The sequence below is a fragment of the Lampris incognitus genome, chromosome 2, assembly GCF_029633865.1.
Source record: "Lampris incognitus isolate fLamInc1 chromosome 2, fLamInc1.hap2, whole genome shotgun sequence".
NCBI lineage: Eukaryota > Metazoa > Chordata > Actinopteri > Lampriformes > Lampridae > Lampris > Lampris incognitus.
In genome coordinates this window covers 91,878,373-91,893,983 of record NC_079212.1, presented here as the reverse complement: position 1 = coordinate 91,893,983, position 15,611 = coordinate 91,878,373, and the positions used below count along the sequence as shown (strand labels likewise).

Below are 15,611 nucleotides of genomic sequence, written 5' to 3'. Positions count from 1 at the left end.
AAGACACAATGGGTCTCATTCTAGAGGTACATTAGATGGATTCAGTCTTAAAGGGAGATAGTCAAGGTTTTTAAGCCCTTTTTATTTATTTGTGATGACCTGGAATTGTTTTTGATCAATCCAGAAAGCAATTGCATTGGTGTCTTGGCTAATATAATAAGCTCCTCCAAGATGTTTTCAAGCATTTGTTAGCACTAGCTAACATTAGCTAACTAGCTAACATTAGCATTAGTGCTGCTAATGCAAATCAGTAGATTACAATATCTCCATATCTCCATTCCCAGCAGACATTGGGCGGCAGGCGGGGAGACACCCTGGATACGCCGCCAGGCCATCACGGGGCCCACACACACACACACACACACATATACCTAGGGACAATCTAATACGGCCAGTTCACCTGACCTACATGTCTTTGGACTGTGGGAGGAAACCGGAGCCCCCAGAGGAAACCCACACAGACACGGGGAGAACATGCAAACTCCACACAGAGGATGACCCGGAACGACCCCCAAGGTTGGACTACCCCGGGGCTCGAACCCAGGACCTTCTTGCTGTGAGGCGACCGTGCTAACCACTGCGCCACCGTATATCACCATATCTTATCACACAAAAATATTGAATCAGTAGTGATAGAGATAATAGGTTCTCCTTCTGATGTCTGAGTGATTAAAACACGGAGAGCTGTCATTTGATCGACTGAAAAGATCTCCAGCTGAATGAGATAGGCTTTTGTAAAGCTTAAATTTTCCTTTTGAAATTCTAAATACTGAAAAAACAAAACGGGAGGGCCTGCACTTGAGTCTAAATCCAGCATGTTCTACTAAAAATGTATCCTACATAGATTTAGAAAAAAGGTTGCCTACAATAGAAAGATGACCTAAAATGTAATTATATTTATGTGGTAGGTGACGACAATTTAGGGTGGCACGGCGGCGCAGTGGTTAGCGCGGTCGCCTCACAGCAAGAAGGTCCTGGGTTCGAACCCCAGGGCGGTCCAACCTTGGGGGTCGTCCTCCGTGTGGAGTTTGCATGTTCTCCCCGTGTCTGCATGGGTTTCCTCCAGGGGCTCCTGTTTCCGCTCACAGTCCAAAGACATGTAGGTCAGGTGAATCGGCCATACTAAATTGTCCCTAGGTGTGAAAGTGTGTGTCGGCCCTGTGATGACCTGGCGGCCTGTCCAGGGTGTCTCCCCGCCTGCCGCCCAATGACTGCTGGGATAGGCTCCAGCGACCCCGAGAGCAGGATAAGTGGATTGGATAATGGATGGATGGATGATGACAATGTATTTTTGCAGCAGTGTTTCTTTCTGTAAATGTGTTGCTCAGAAAGCCAGTGAAATGTGTTTTAAGGTATCGTGCTGAGCACATTGCTAGTTGTTGCCAAGCCACCTGATTGTGATCAGCTCTGTATAGTCCATGTGAACACTGGTCTCAACTCAAAATGATGAACGCTGCTGAAAACCTGATGCCGAACCGCCTGTCTCCTCATGCCGACATGAATACGTGTGGTTCTTCTTGCATAATGCACTCATAAATGATCTTTCTAGTGTGTGCAACCTTCTGTTACTACACTTTTACATAATTCTGTTTCTTATTTGGAGTCATACCACTTCATACAATTCCCTTTAGCATTTTCATGAAATTTGAATTGGAAATGTATTCAGAAACGGTCTCCGCGTTTAATTATGCTTCAAAACACCGTGGCCGTTGTGCTGCGTCACCAGGAGCTGTTCACTCGCAGCATGGCCGAGAGCGAGATGCGGAGCGCTCCCTACGAGTTCCCGGAGGACAGCCCCATCGAACAGCTGGAGGAGCGACGGCACCGCCTGGAGAGGCAGATCAGCCAAGACATCAAGTGAGTTTCATTAACACGCATGCACGCACACACACACACACCACAGAAAAAAAACAACCTTCTTATGTTGCAGTAGAACAGGGGTCAGCAACCTGTACTATCAAAAGAGCCATTTTTGGGGGTGCCCGGGTGGCGTGGCAGTTTATTCCATTACCTACCAACACAGGGATCGGCAGTTCGAATCCCCGTGTTACCTCCGGCTTGGTCGAAGCGTCCCTACAGACACAATTGGTCGTGTTTGCGGGTGGGAAGCCAGATGTGGGTATGTGTCCTGGTTGCTGCACTGGCGCCTCCTCTGGTTGGTCGGGGCACCTATTCGGGGGGGGGGGGCGAATAGCGTGATCCTCCCACGCACTATGTACCCCTGGCGAAACGCCTCACTGTCAGGTGAAAAGAAGCGGCTGGCGACTCCACATGTATGGGAGGAGGCATGTGGTAGTCTGCAGCCCTCCCTGGACCAGCAGAGGGGGCGGAGCAGCGACCAGGACGGCTTGGAAGAGTGGGGTAATTGATTGGATACAATTGGGGAGAAAAAAAAGGGGGGGGGGATTTTTGGCCAAAAAAAACCATCTGTGTGGAGCCGCAAAACCTATTTGAGATTTATAATAAAGGTAACAGCCTGTTAAGTCTAAATGAGCCTATCCACGTGACTAACAGGTATAAACGAGCATCCATTAATACGTTTTACCACATGTGGCTACTCTGCGGTGGACTATTTATGATCATTTGATACTTTAACTTTGCATTTCCGTTACGATAATACCATGTTTTGTTGCATTTATGAAATTATAGAACTACAATAAAGAAAACTGTTTACATTTTTTTGCAATTTTTATTGGGGTGTGCTATTACCAACGAACCACAAATCCTAACAAAAGTCAGTAAGAAGTAATCCTCTTCTTTTTCCCTCAGCCACGTACAGCGATCAACCATCGGGCCTGAGCATAAAGCACAACAGCTAAAGCTCATTCAATTCACTGACAGCATCACAACTGGCTAAACCAGATACTTCACTGCAAAATAATAGCCTATTAAAAGATAGCGTTCTTATCTGTTTAATGTGATTTCTATTTCTGAACATCACTGCAGATCTTCTTGATATCAGGGCTGTACCGCAGGCTCTCATCTGTGAGGCGGAAGCGATATTTGGATTATGTAGTTCATGCTTGAAGTAGGGAGACTCAAGACTAGCCACTGCTATTGAGGTTCGGCAAAATTTAGAAGAAAGGTGCCTGACGTAGGCTACTACTACTCTTGACTGCTCCCGTTAGGGGGTGCCACAGCGGCTCATCCGTTTCCATCTCTTCCTGTCCTCTGCATCTTCCTCTGTCACACCAGCCACCTGCATGTCCTCCCTCACCACATCCATAAACCTCCTCTTTGGCTTTCCTCTTTTCCTCTTCCCTGGCAGCTCCATATTCAGCATCTTTCTGTCAATATACCCAGCATCTCTCCTCCACACATGTCCAAACCAGCTCAATCTTGTCTGTCTTGCCTTGTCTCCAAACCGTCCAACCTGAACTGTCCCTCTAATATCCTCGTTGCTAATTCTGTCTTTCTTCATCAATCCCAACGACAATCTTAGCATCTTCAACTCTGCCACCTCCAGCTCCACCTCCTGTCTTATCATCAGGGCCACCATTTCCAAACCTTATAACATAGCTGGTCTTGTAAACCTTCCCTTTAACTCTTGCTGGTACCCTTCTGTCGCAAATCACTCCTGACACTTTTCTCCACACACGCCACCCTGCCTGTACTCTCTTCTTCACTTCTCTTCCGTACTCCCCGTTATTTTGAACCATTGACCCCAAGTATTTAAACTCATTCTCCTTCGTCACCTCTACTCCTTGCATCCACAAACATCATAGTCCACGGAGACTCCTGCCTGATCTCGTCCGTCAACCTGTCCATCACCATTGCAAACAAGAAAGGGCTCAGAGCCGATCCTTGATGTAATCCCACCTCCACCTTGAACCCATCTGTCATTCCAACCACACACCTCACCACTGTCACACTTCCCTCATACATATCCTGTACCACTCCTACATACTTCTCTGCAACTCCTGACTTCCTCACACAATACCACACCTCCTCTTTCGGCACCCTGTCGTATGCTTTCTCTAAATCTACAAAGACACAATGTAACTCCTTCTGACCTTCTCTATACTTCTCCATCAACATTCTCAAAGTAAACATCGCATCTGTGGTGCTCTTTCATGACATGAAACCATACTGCTGCTCGCTGATCATCACCTCTCCTCTTAACCTAGCTTCTATTACTCTTTCCCATATCTTCATGCTGTGGCTGATCAACTTTATACCTCTGTAGTTGCTACAGTTCTGCACATCGCCCTTGTTCTTAAAAATCGGTACCAGTATGCTTCTTCTCCTCTCCTCAGGCATCCTCTCATTTTCTGCCTTTCCACTCTTCATCCTCTTCATAGCTACCCTCACTCCCTCCTTGCTAATCCACTGCACTTCCTGATTCACTATCCTTACATCATCCAACCTTCTCTCTCTCAGTTTCTTCATTCATCAGCTCCTCAAAGTACTCCTTCCACCTTCTCAACACACTCTCCTCACTTGTCAGTACATTTCCTTCTCTCTCCTTGATCGCCCTTACCTGCTGCACATTCTTCCCATCTCGGTCCCTCTGTCTAGCCAATCGGTACAAGTCCTTTTCTCCTTCCTTAGTGTCCAACCTCTCATACAACTCACCATACGCCTTTTCCTTTGCCTTTGCCACCTCTCCCTTCGCTTTACGCCACATCCCCCTGTACTCCTGTCTACTTTCTTCATCTCTCTACCCCACTTCTTCTTTTCCAACCTCTTTCTATGTATACTTTGTTGTACTTCCTCATTCCACCACCAAGTCTCCTTGTCTTCCTTCCTCTGTCCTGATGACACACCAAGTACCTTCCTAGCTGTCTCCCTCACTATTTCTGCAGTGGTTGCCCAGCCATCCGGCATGTCTTTACTACCACCCAGCGCCTGTCTTAACTCCTCCCTGAACTCCACACAACAGTCTTCCTTCTTCAACTTCCACCATTTATTCTATGTTAAGTACACTGAGAGAGCCACGAAACCGGAGTAAAATTCCATGTATGTGCAAACCTACATGGCCAATAAACATGATTCTGATTTGATCTTCGGCTCTGCCTTCACTCTCTTCCTCTTCTTGGTCTCCAAAGTCATCCTACAGACAACCTGGTGATGCTGCCTAGCTACATTCTCCCCTGTCACTACCTTGCAGTCTCCAGTCCCTTTTAGATCATACCTCCTGTATAAAATATAGTCCACCTGTGTGGCCCTTCCTCAACTCTTATACGTCACCCTGTGTTCCTCCCTCTTCTTGAAATATGTATTCACCACAGCCATTTCCATCCTTTTCACAAAATCCACCACCATCTGTCCTTCCTCATCCCTCTCCTTGACACCATACCTACCCATCACCACCTCATCACCTCTGTTCCCTTCACAAACATGCCCATTGAAGTCTGCTCCAACCACCACTCTCTCCCTCTTGGGTACCCTCTCCACCACTTCATCCAGCTCACTCCAGAATTCTTCTTTCTCTTTCATCTCTCACCCAACTTGTGGTGTTGATAACATTCATCATGACGCCTTCAGTTTCCAGCTTCATACTCATCACTCTGTCTGACACTCTCTTCACCTCCAGCACACTCTTGACATACTCTTCCTTCAGAATTACCCCTACCCCATTTCTCCTCCAATCTGCGCCATGGTAGAAGAGTGTGAATCCACCTCCGATACTCCTGGCCTTACTCCCCTTCCACCTGGTCTCTTGCACACACAGTATGCCTACCTTTCTTCTCTCCATCATATCAGCCCACTCTCTGCCTTTACCAGTCATAGTGCCAACATTCAAAGTTCTGACTCTCACTTCCACACGCCTACCCTTACTCCTCTCCTGCTGCCTCTGGACATGCCTTCCCCCTCTCCTTCTCCTTCACTCAACAGTAGCATAGTTTCCACCGGCACCCTGCTGGCCAACAGTACCAGTGGCGGTCGTTGGTAACCCGGACCTCGACCAATCCGGTATGGAAATCTGATTTATGATCTGTATATTTGATTTGGCAAAGGTTTTACACCGGATGCCCTTCCTGACACAACCCTTCCCATTTATTTGGGCTTGGGACCAGCACTAAGAGTGACCTGGCTTGTGCATCCTCAGTAGCTGGGTTGCCGTAGACGTAGGCTATGACGCACATTTTAGTTGACGAAATGTTAAAACAATTTTTTATTCAGTGTAACGTAAGAATCACTTTAGGCCTACAACAACGATAAATGAAAAGTTGAAAAAATAATCCTTATTCATTTCCATAAAATTTTTGTCAAAGCCACAGGGAGCACTGGAGACGGGCAAAAGAGCTGCAAGTGGGTCCACAGCCGCAGGTTGCTGACCCCCACCCTAGATTTAAAATAAGAACTCTGTATTTACACACAGTCATGCTTTCTTTCACCCATGCACGGATGCTCAACGTCTGCCAACGTGTCAGTTTGCGGGCTAACTAACCCCAGCAGTTAGCTAACTGGGCCAGCCAGCAGTCGGAACACGCCATGGTCCCCCAACCTGATCTGCCCCCAGCTGTCAGAGGGAGGTGGTGTCTGTCTCCTGGGTGCTTGGGTCCACCCTGTTTACCAATCTAGTTGTTCCGCCACTAACTGACCTTTTGCTGTTTTACCTCTTGATCCGCTGCCTTCGTCTCATTGTGTGTGTGTGTGTGTGTGGGTGTGTGGGTGTGTGGGGTCTCTCTCTCTCTGTGGTGTGTTTCTTCCCACTATGTCTGGTGCCCGTCTGCCTGTCCCCCCCCCCCCCACCTTGTCACGCCCCCGCGCTGCTGCATATCCCCCTAGGCTTGAGCCTGAGATTTTGCTCCGCGCCAAGCAGGACTTCATGAAAATCGACAGTGCTCTGGATCTGGAGTGAGTCAGCCCCGTTTGAATACTTTACCGTATGATGTATTCAGTCCTCTCTCTGTATCTCTCTCTCTGTCTGTCTGTCTCTCTTTCTCTCTATCTTTCTATCTGTATTTCTCTTCTTTTTCTCTATGGTTTTCTTTTTCTCTCTCTCTGTTTCTCTGTCTCTCTCTCTCTCTCTCTGTCTCTGTTTCTCTCTTTTGCTCTCTATCTTTCTATCTCTATTTCTCTTTCTCTTTTTCTCTCTGGTTCTCGCTCTCTCTCCCCTTCTCTTCCTCTTTTTCTTGTTCTCTGATTTTCTTTCTATCCCCCCCTCTGTGTCTCTGTCTCTTTCTCTCGCTCTCTGTCTTTCTATCTCTCTTTCTGGTTTTCTTTTTCTAGCTCTCCCTCCGTCCCTCTCTCTATCTCTCTCTTTCTCTCTCTCTCTCTGTCTCTCTCTCTGTCTCTCTCTCTCTCTCTCTGTCTGTCTGTCTGTCTGTCTGTCTCTCTGTCATAACTAGGCCTACCGGCTCATCACTGACTCAGAATATTGTAGCTATGCTCACACTGAACACTATTTAGTACCTCCTGTTGTTGTCAGAATAGACTGATACACGCTCTTTTCTTCTTATGTACCTGACTCTTTCCAAAATGACCACCAGCACAATATAATACCGGTTGTTGCGCTCTGCTGGTGACGTGAGGTAGTGTATAGTGGAGCGCAAACCGGTAACTTATTCTTTTACTCCTTTAGAGACACAGTTGGGCTCTCTAAGGCCCAGTCAAAGTCTCTTTCTGCTCTGTGTCATACTTGTTTAGTTAGAAATGGTTATTTCAAGACTTATTGATAAAGGCTTCACCACATCTGCCAAGTCTGTTGATCTTGGTTTGAATCTCATCGTCAATGTCGGATCGAATCACTGTGTATCCTTGATAAAAAGACTGTCCTGAGGACCTCCATAAACAGCTTGTGTGCAGTAAGGAGATGGGGAGCTCCTGCAGCCTCAGATCATACATTATGAAAGTTTCACATCATTCTTGAATGATTCAGATAAATTTTTCAGGTTCGAGGTAGCAGTATACCCTAGCAGTAGACCTTCCCGGTGTGCTATAGTTGTTGCTCCACAGCACAGAGAAACTGCAGGAACATCCAAATTTCTAATAACACTTGATTTATCCACTAATTTATACCCCTTTTGTGTCACACTTGTCTGCCTTTTTCCCTTTCCTCTCTCTCTCTGTCACTCTCCAATCTTTCTCCACCTCTCTCTCTCTCTCTCTCTCTCTCTCTCTCATTGTTTCTCAGGTTTATGAAGGAGAAGAGTGTAGACACTGTGGATGACGGCTTTCCAGAGAGGGAGATCCCGGTAGAGAGGGAGTACCAGCGTGTTTCCATTTCCGGGGAGGAAAAATGTGGGGTGAGGACCATCAAAAATAATTTCCCGAGGGGTTGTGTGTGTGTGGGGGGGGGGGGATCCTAGTTTGATTTCTTCCATGTTTAGACACCCAGTTGCCCACCTGTGTCTCTCTTTGCGTCACGTCAAGGTGCCCTTCACTGATCTGGTGGATGCTGCCAAGTGTGTGGTGAAGGCGTTGTTCATTCGGGAGAAGTACATTTCTCGCTCCATGCAGAGCTTCTGTAAGACCACAGCCCGCTCCTTGCTGGAGCTGGGGGAGAAACCGATGGACCTTCAGGTCTACGAGGAGATCCCAGAGACCCCCGTAGATGCTGGTATAACACACCTGCACAACGAACACAAAAGCCCTTAAGATGGTACTGTAGTCACTTGTTAGTTAAAGGGACAAATTTAATATTTGAAAATAGGAGGATTTTGTCAGTCCATTGGATAAATGTTAAAAATCAGGCAAAAAATGAGGACAGGGGCAGCCCGGTGGTGCAGTGGTTAGCACGGTTGCCTCACAGCAAGAAGGTCCTGTGTTCGAACCCCAGGGTTGTCCAAACTTGGGGGTCATCCCGGGATGTCCTCTGTGTGGAGTTTGCATGTTCTCCCCGTGTCTGCTTGGGTTTCCTCCGGGTGCTCCACTTTCCTCCCACAGTCCAAAGACATGTAGGTCAGGTGAATCGGCCGTACTAAAATTGCCCCAAGGTGTGAATGTGTGGGCCCTGTGATGGCCTGGTGGCCTGTCCAGGGTGTCTCCTCACCTGCCGCCCAATGGCTGCTGGGATAGGCTCCAGCATCCCCGTGACCCCGATTGGGATAAGCGGCTTGGATAGTGGATGGATGGATGGAAATGAGGACTGCTGCTCCTCAAAGTATCCCCGACTAAGACATAAAACGCCACAAGGACCTATGGTTAAACACAACTGGCATTTAGTAGTGGCCAACACCTATATGTAGGCATGCCAGTTGATACCCAGAACTCGAGTGTTTTCTTTAATGTCATCATTTTCAACCCCCAGTGCTCTTTAGATGCAGCTGAGAAGAGCGGGAGCTGATCTAGTCTGTCATATAGCGTGCCTGTCTAGCAGGGCTTTTATCATTTTGCAGGGAAGCAACTTTGGGAACCCTCAAAATAAACCAAAAACAAGCCCAGACCAGTTGAAGGATGCCACTCTCTGTCATAGCTACATCTGTCAGCACACTAATGGAAAACTATAAACTGCAGTATAAATCTAGTGCGGTGGTAAATGACCTTACTGATATTATAGATATGTTAGTTTGTGTGTTGCCATCTTGAGCAATCTGATCAACTCAGTAGATTCGTCTGGCCGTCAAAGCTAGCGCTCTGTTGTAATTTGACTTTTTTTGTCCATCTTCTACTCCGAGATGCTCCTGTCCATCCACCCGTCTCCAAGACGCACCCTTACGAGAATCAGGACCCCAAGAATATGCCCACTGACACAGGATATGGCTGCAGTATGGTCGATGGAGTCATCCACGTCTACACCAAGAATAGCCCCTTGGAAAAGTGAGTTTTCACTCACTCACTTATCCTAATTTTACCTTTTATTTTAGAAATTTGAATTATTCTGCATAAAATTACTGAGGATATTATTTTTTCTCCCCAATTATGTCGTCAATATCCAGGAGTACAGAGCTTGACCTGCCCTATCCTGACTTGAAGGAGTACATTGCAGACATGAATGTCATGATGGCTCTTATTATCAATGGACCAGTGTAAGTGTTTCTGGTATTATGTACTCTGGTATTATCACACACACACACACATGTATGTATATATATATATAATAAACAGTATGTATATATATATATAATTATTAGACATATATCAATATTAAATTATATTATTTATATATATATATATATATATATATATATATATATCTCAAATATATGATATTATCTCCCTGTGCTTTTAGTGCTGTAATAATTTCTAAAGCCATTTTAAACATGTACTGTCATTTGTCTTCTATGTGGGGTTTTACAGGAAGTCTTTCTGCTACCGCCGTCTTCAGTACTTAAGCTCCAAATTCCAGATGCACATCCTGTTGAACGAGATGAAGGAACTGGCAGCTCAGAAGAAAGTCCCTCACAGAGACTTCTACAACATCCGCAAGGCAAAGCCCTCACCCGACAGTTACACATGTCTGAGCAACATCCCATTTTAATGACATTGCAAGGGTGTGGTCAGTCAGTGGCAATACCATACTACAGCTAGAAAAGTGAACTGACAGACTAAACTGATTGTTGAGTGTTAATGCTCAGCCAGCCAGCTCCTAAAAACAAATAAGTCTCAATGTTTTCAATGTGTGTGTATACACACACACAGACACACACATTGGGTGGCGCAGTGGTTAGCACGGTTGCCTCACAGCAAGAAGGTCCTTGATTCGAACCCCGGGGTAGTCCAACTTTGGGGGTTGTCCCGGGTTGTCCTCTGTGTGGAGTTTGCATGTTCTCCCCGTGTCTGCGTGGGTTTCCTCCGGGTGCTCCGGTTTCCTCCCACAGTCCAAAGACATGTAGGTCAGGTGAACTGGCCGTACTAAATTGTCCCTAGGTGTGAATGTGTGGGCCCTGTGATGGCCTGGAGGCCTGTCCAGGGTGTCTCCCCGCCTGCTGCCCAATGACTGCTGGGATAGGCTGCAGCGTCCTTGCGACCCTAATTAGGATAAGTGGCTTGGATAATGGATGGATGAATGGATGTTTTCAATTTTTCATGAAAAAACATCAATAATAAGAGTCATTTTTAAAGTTAACACTTGATAAGACAGGTCCTGAAATGAACTTGGGAGTTGATCCGGGGCCAAACCTCCTCTCATCTCTACTTGTTCATAAAAACATTTGTGGGAAATAGACATGTCATTTTCCGTTCAGACAGCCGAAGGGTGTCGCTCATCCTGTTGTGCTGCTCTCTTCTGCCTCCAGGTGGACACACACATTCATGCATCATCCTGTATGAACCAGAAGCACCTGCTACGTTTTATCAAGCGAGCCATGAAGAAGTATCCCGGGGAGATTGTCCATATTGAGCGTGGGCGTGGACAGACTCTCATGGACGTGTTTGAAAGCATGAACCTGACAGCCTTTGACTTGAGCGTAGACACTCTGGACATGCATGCGGTGAGGAGTGGGGGCAAAGACAAGAGACACGCACAGAATTATTTAAAGAATTTAAGGGCGTCCAGGCAGCGTAGTGGTCTATTCTGTTGCCTACCAACACGGGGATCGCCGGTTCAAATCCCGTGTTACCTCCGGCTTGGTCGGGCGTCCCTACAGACGCAATTGGCTGTGTTTGTGGGTGGGAAGCCGGATGTGGGTATGTGTCCCGGTCGCGGCACTAGCACCTCCTCTGGTCGGTTGGAGCACCTGCTCAGGGGGGAGGGGGAGCTGGGGGGAATAGCGTGATCCTCCCACGCACTACGTCCCCCTGGTGAAATTCCTCACTGTCAGGTGAAAAGAAGCGGCTGGCGACTCCACGTGTATCGGAGGAGGCATGTGGTAGTCTGCAGCCCTCCCCGGATCGGCAGAGGGGGCGGAGCAGCGACCGGGACGGCTCGGAAGAGTGGGGTAATTGGCCAAGTACAATTGGGGAGAAAAGGGGGGGAGGGATTTAAGGAAGTAGTATGCAGGAGAATCTATACGCTTGATGCTAGATCCAACGGGGTGTAGGCACGGAAGTAGACGTGATTGGCTGTTGCTTCGGCCAATAGACAGCGTGGAACCTTGAAGCGCACTGACTGCCAGACCGACAGACAGAGCAATAGTTGGGGCAAATTAAGTTAACGTTAGTTAGCTAGCGATAGCAATAGCGGTAGGGTTAGGGTTAGGGTTACAGTACGATCTGGCAATGTTAAGGTCAGTTGTAAGCATGTTTCAGTGCGCATCGTTTGTTTCAAGTCAGTGCGCTTCAAGGTTCCGCGCTGTCTATTGGCCGACGCAACAGCCAATCATGGCTGCAACAGCCAATCACGGCTACTTTTGTGACTACACGCCGTTGGATCTAGCATCAACCAATCTATACTGAGGTACTAAGTGTTAATTGGTTCAGGTGAGGATCCATTAATACTGTTTCTTTCCTCTACTTAGGACCGTAACACGTTCCACCGCTTTGACAAGTTCAACGCCAAATACAACCCAATCGGAGAATCCATCCTGAGAGAGATCTTCATCAAGACCGACAACCACATTGAAGGGAAATACTTTGCACACATCATTAAGGTGCGAAAAACCTATTCATGTTCAGTGACACGTTTGACCTTGTCGCAGGAAGCAGCGTTAATGACATCTCCTGTTCATCACTGTTTGTCCAGGAGGTGATGTCCGACTTGGAGGAGAGCAAGTACCAGAACTCTGAGCTGCGCCTGTCCATCTATGGTCGCTCCCGTGACGAGTGGGACAAACTAGCCCAGTGGGCTGTCAAACACCGTGTCTACTCCGACAACGTGCGCTGGCTTGTCCAGGTTCCCCGCCTCTTGTAAGTGGTGCCTCAGTTTGCGGCACAATCACGCTCGTGATTTGAGCCATGGACCGTACATGCTTTTGCTCTCCGCCTTACCTGTCGCCATTTGTGTGTAACTGTGATATTTGCCTACGCCACAGTGATGTGTACCGAACCAAGAATCAGCTGGCCAATTTCCAGGAGATGCTGGAGAATATCTTCATGCCTTTGTTTGAGGTCACTATCAACCCGCGCAGCCATCCAGAGCTGCACCTCTTCCTGCAGCATGTGAGTACAACTCAGGAGGGAGAAATTCCCCCTGATCAAATATAACGTCAAAAATATCGCTAGGTATCAATTCTGAATTTTTACAATGATATCAACCTCCAGTGCGCAACACATTTGATACCAGCCTGCCTGACGTCATGCTGGCAGCGGTTAAGCCACCCATCACCACTGCGTTCATTCACTTTGAATAAGAGGTGACTAATATTTGTGACAATATTTCTGCTTACGGCATGGGAAGATGACGGCGCGAATTCACGTTTGCAGCGGCCTCACCCAGTACCGGTGTGGCGGCCTCGCCCAGTACCGTCCATGCAGTGTCTTTGTCCACATCTGTGTCCAAGTTTGTTGTGTCTTCGTTTGATGGCTGGGAGAGCTTGGTCTGCTGCGTCCTGTGGGCCCAGCGACCACGGCCCTGATTGGAGCTGCGCCCAAAGAGGAAATACCAAGGGCGGTCTGACAGGACGCGGAAACGGGGCAGGCTAAGCTAAGCTAACTGCTAGCCCATGCAGACCAGCAGTTCCGATAACAGGGCGGTCTGGCGGCGGCGTCGCCTAGTGTTGGCTGTGTTTTAGTGTTGTCGTGTGGAGTGCGGGGAGGTGTGTCGAAATGTCTTTTGTGTCGCACTGCTGTGGGCTGGGGGAAACGGAATTTCGTTTCTTTTGTTGTACACAAGTACATGAAAGAAATGACAATAAATGGTTCCTGATTGTTCCTGATTCCTATCAGCTTGGATAACTTGCAGCACAAGCGGCGCCATGACAAAAAAAGTAAAAATCCCAAAAATAATTCTGCAGCTTTGATCCCACCACACAAGAAAAGCATGTAGCTGCAACCGGCTGGATTTCAACGAAACGCCCTCTGTGAAAATCCCCCCCCCCCTTGCAAATATTAGTTTGCGCGTCTCCAACAACATGGAGGGGGGCTGATTAACTGTGCTGGGTTTTCCTGACCTGTATGACTCGGCTCTGCTGACATGCAGAGACACACACAAATAAAAAGACTCTGTTTGGTGCAAAGTGCCGGAAATTGCCACACACAGTGTGTGTGGTGAGTGGCAGTAAGGCACAGAGTGAGCTAATCTGCATGCCAGGCACGTCTGGCTTATCTTGGTTAGTTGTTGAGCTTATGTGGGGTTTTTTTTTCATTTTATTTGATTTAATTTGACTGGGCATAAAAATGTATGACTATGTCTTATCGGTAAGATTACACACCCTCAGCCCGCAGACAGTCGCAGGCGGTTTCCCTGCATTCCACCGTGTCTGCAGCCTGGCTGCTGCTCAACTGACTGCCTGCTGAAGGTTTGATTTCCCTCAGCTTGGACTGGCTGGTTAGACTGAGCCAGCCTCAGCATTCTGCACTTTACGTAGCGAGATCTCTCTCTTTCTCTCTCTCGCTCTCTCTCTAGCTCTCTCTAGTTCTCTCTAGCTGTCTCACTCTTTCTTGCTTTCTCGCTCTCTCTCTAGCTTGCTCTCTCTCTCTAGCTCTCTTTCTCTCTCTGTCTCTCTAGCTCTCTCTCTCTCTCTCTCTCTCTCTCTCTCTCGCTGTCTCGGTCTAGCTCTCTCTCACTCTCTTTCTCTTGCTCTCGCGCTCTCTTTAGCTCGCTCTCACTCTCTCTTTCTCTTGCTCTTGCTCTTTCTCACTCTCTCTTGCTCTCTCTAGCTCACTCTCGCTCTCTCTTGGTCTCTAGCTCTCTTTCTCTCTCTCTAGCTCTCACTGTCTCGGTCTAGCTCTCTTGCTCGCTTTCTCGCTATAGCTCTCTCTCACGCGCTTTCTCTTGCTCTCGCGCTCTCTCTTTAGCTCACTCTCTCTTTAGCTCTCTTTCTCTTGCTCTCTCTCTCTAGCTCTCTCTCGCTCTCTTGCTCTCTGTTGCGCTCTCTCTCTCTCTCTCTCTCGCTCTCACTTTCAAATACCCTGCACTATACTTTTGCCCCAATAACTGCCATTGTTTCACTATTTAATTTTCAATTGGAAATATTGTTTTATTGTGTAGAAAAGAAATGGCTTTATAGTATAAAAATTCTTTATCTCGTCTGCACATGAGAAATCCTTCAATGAAAATTGATTTCGGTATTATGTGTAACGACCATGACTCGCTAGCCAGTTGGCTAACGGGTCGGACCCTTTAGCCGATTGGTTAATATAGTCGCCCGGGGCGCAGGAGACCCCGGTTCGCGTCCCGGCTGTGGCGGTTCCCGGCTGCCCCAGGAATTCGCTACATTTGGGGTCCGACCCATTAGCCAGCCGGCTAGCGAGTCTGCTCATTCATGCTCGTTGCACTACCCCCCCCCCCCCTTCAGAAGCGCGTCCCCAAGCTTCAGCATATCAGCTCCCTCACGCCTCTGGGCGCACGCACTTCCGATGACCTCATGGTCTCACCGTCTCACTTCTGACACCAATGTCACGAATTTTGGGGGCAGCCAGGAATCTGCCGCGGCCAGGACACGAACCCAGGTCGCCCGCACCACGAGCGACTGCGCTAACCAGTCAACTAAAGGGTCCGACCCGACTGCTGGGATAGGCTCCAGCATCCTGCAACTCCAATTGGGATAAGCGGTTGGATGCATGGGATATTATGGAATTTCTCTCTCCGTGGTATAGAAAATTTTTGCTAGTATTGTATCAGAGTTGAACATTTTGGTATCATGACAACCCCTATTTGGATGTCTCTTCCCTTGTATATGTCT

The 15,611-nt window shown here is 47.7% G+C and overlaps 1 protein-coding gene across 3 annotated transcripts in view; it reads left to right on the top strand.

Annotated features, from left to right (window-relative positions):
- Window positions 1-15,611, top strand: part of ampd2a (adenosine monophosphate deaminase 2a) — a 77,448-nt gene that overhangs the window by 52,917 nt on the left and 8,920 nt on the right. For 2 of the 3 annotated variants that reach the window (XM_056298240.1, XM_056298232.1), the window contains exons 3-13: window positions 1,727-1,857; window positions 6,736-6,804; window positions 8,084-8,195; window positions 8,323-8,509; window positions 9,567-9,708; window positions 9,828-9,917; window positions 10,189-10,318; window positions 11,127-11,321; window positions 12,288-12,419; window positions 12,512-12,675; window positions 12,801-12,927. In XM_056298240.1, coding sequence (XP_056154215.1) covers window positions 1,727-1,857; window positions 6,736-6,804; window positions 8,084-8,195; window positions 8,323-8,509; window positions 9,567-9,708; window positions 9,828-9,917; window positions 10,189-10,318; window positions 11,127-11,321; window positions 12,288-12,419; window positions 12,512-12,675; window positions 12,801-12,927 — 1,479 coding nt within the window. The remainder of the gene's footprint in view (window positions 1-1,726; window positions 1,858-6,735; window positions 6,805-8,083; window positions 8,196-8,322; window positions 8,510-9,566; window positions 9,709-9,827; window positions 9,918-10,188; window positions 10,319-11,126; window positions 11,322-12,287; window positions 12,420-12,511; window positions 12,676-12,800; window positions 12,928-15,611) is intronic. The other variant, XM_056298248.1, reaches the window with a different exon arrangement.